The 1,097-nt window shown below is 55.4% G+C and overlaps 1 protein-coding gene across 1 annotated transcript; it reads right to left on the bottom strand.

Annotated features, from left to right (window-relative positions):
- Positions 1–339: 339 nt before the first annotated feature.
- On the bottom strand, positions 340–738 carry FIBRA_07502 (uncharacterized protein; the record flags this gene model as incomplete). Its single annotated transcript, XM_012329182.1, has 1 exon — positions 340–738. One exon carries the CDS (start codon positions 736–738, stop codon positions 340–342), a length of 399 nt encoding a protein of 132 aa, XP_012184572.1.
- Positions 739–1,097: the final 359 nt, after the last annotated feature.

The following is a 1,097-nucleotide window of genomic DNA, read 5'->3' on the forward strand; positions in this document are numbered from 1 at the left end:
CCCCCCCCCCCCCCCCCCCCCCCGCTAGCAGAAACTCATCTGTTAGTGCCCTATGTTGAGAGCTTTGCTTCTTTTCTTTTCCAGGAAGGCAGACGGCCGACGTAGGTTGGTTTTCAGCCAAGTTTGACGCCCCCTCCGCCTCCCAACACCGTTGCAGACCTCCCTCAGCGCGTTCATGGCGTCCCCACCCCTCACGATGCGCATCTTCCTAGCCCGGTCTCTACTCTATATCCAACGGCACAGTGCTCATGTGGAAAGGTGTGTATGACTGCAGGTACTAACTAGTACACGATGGCAATGCCTGCAGGAAGCCTGGCTGCACCTCGATCTTACGCTCCGCTACGTCCTCGCCGTCCGGCCCCCCTGCCCCTTCCCCTTTGCTGCCGTCGCAGAAGCGCGGACGCTTGTCCGCGCCGGCCATCCATACCGGCCGGTGGTGGCCAGGGGCTTCGTGTGTGGTCTATCTCTCCAACTGGCTTTCGCGGCGGGCGTTGCATTGGTATGTTGTACGCGTAGTGTAGAGACATAGTCGTACTGCAGGCCTTGCACCGGGCTTAGTATCATGTGACGTATCTGTGCCGCCTTTGCCAGTCTATCCTCCTCCTCCTCCTCCTCCTCCTCCTCCTCCTCGAGTGATTCTGGCGTGATATGCGCCCCGTCTTCCCCGCTGCTGGATTTGCAACGTTTCTTGTATTTCTGCGCAGTTCGTGCTCGGAGCGTAGCCCAGTGCTCCCACATGGTGGCCAGTGGATGGAGTCAAGATTGCGAGATGACTGATCAACGTGCGTACCTTCTTTTCCATGCAATACCGCTCTTGATATCTATACAGTGGCTGATGACGCATGCATCCTAGACCGGCTGTACGTCGGGGAGGTTATCATCCCCGAGTCACCAGGCCTGCCCAAGTCATGTTTGAACGGATTGCGTGGGAGTGCAATGCTACATTGCTCGATAGGATACAAATAGATGCTGCCAACTCTATAGATAGTAGTAATGATCGGATCGAAATATACCATACGGCCACCGCGTCGGTGCCGTGTGCCCTTCTATAATTAAGTTACTGAGTAAAGACCGTATGGGAAAAAAAAAAAAAAAAA

This window comes from Fibroporia radiculosa (assembly GCF_000313525.1).
Source record: "Fibroporia radiculosa TFFH 294 genomic supercontigs, scaffold13168, whole genome shotgun sequence".
NCBI lineage: Eukaryota > Fungi > Basidiomycota > Agaricomycetes > Polyporales > Fibroporiaceae > Fibroporia > Fibroporia radiculosa.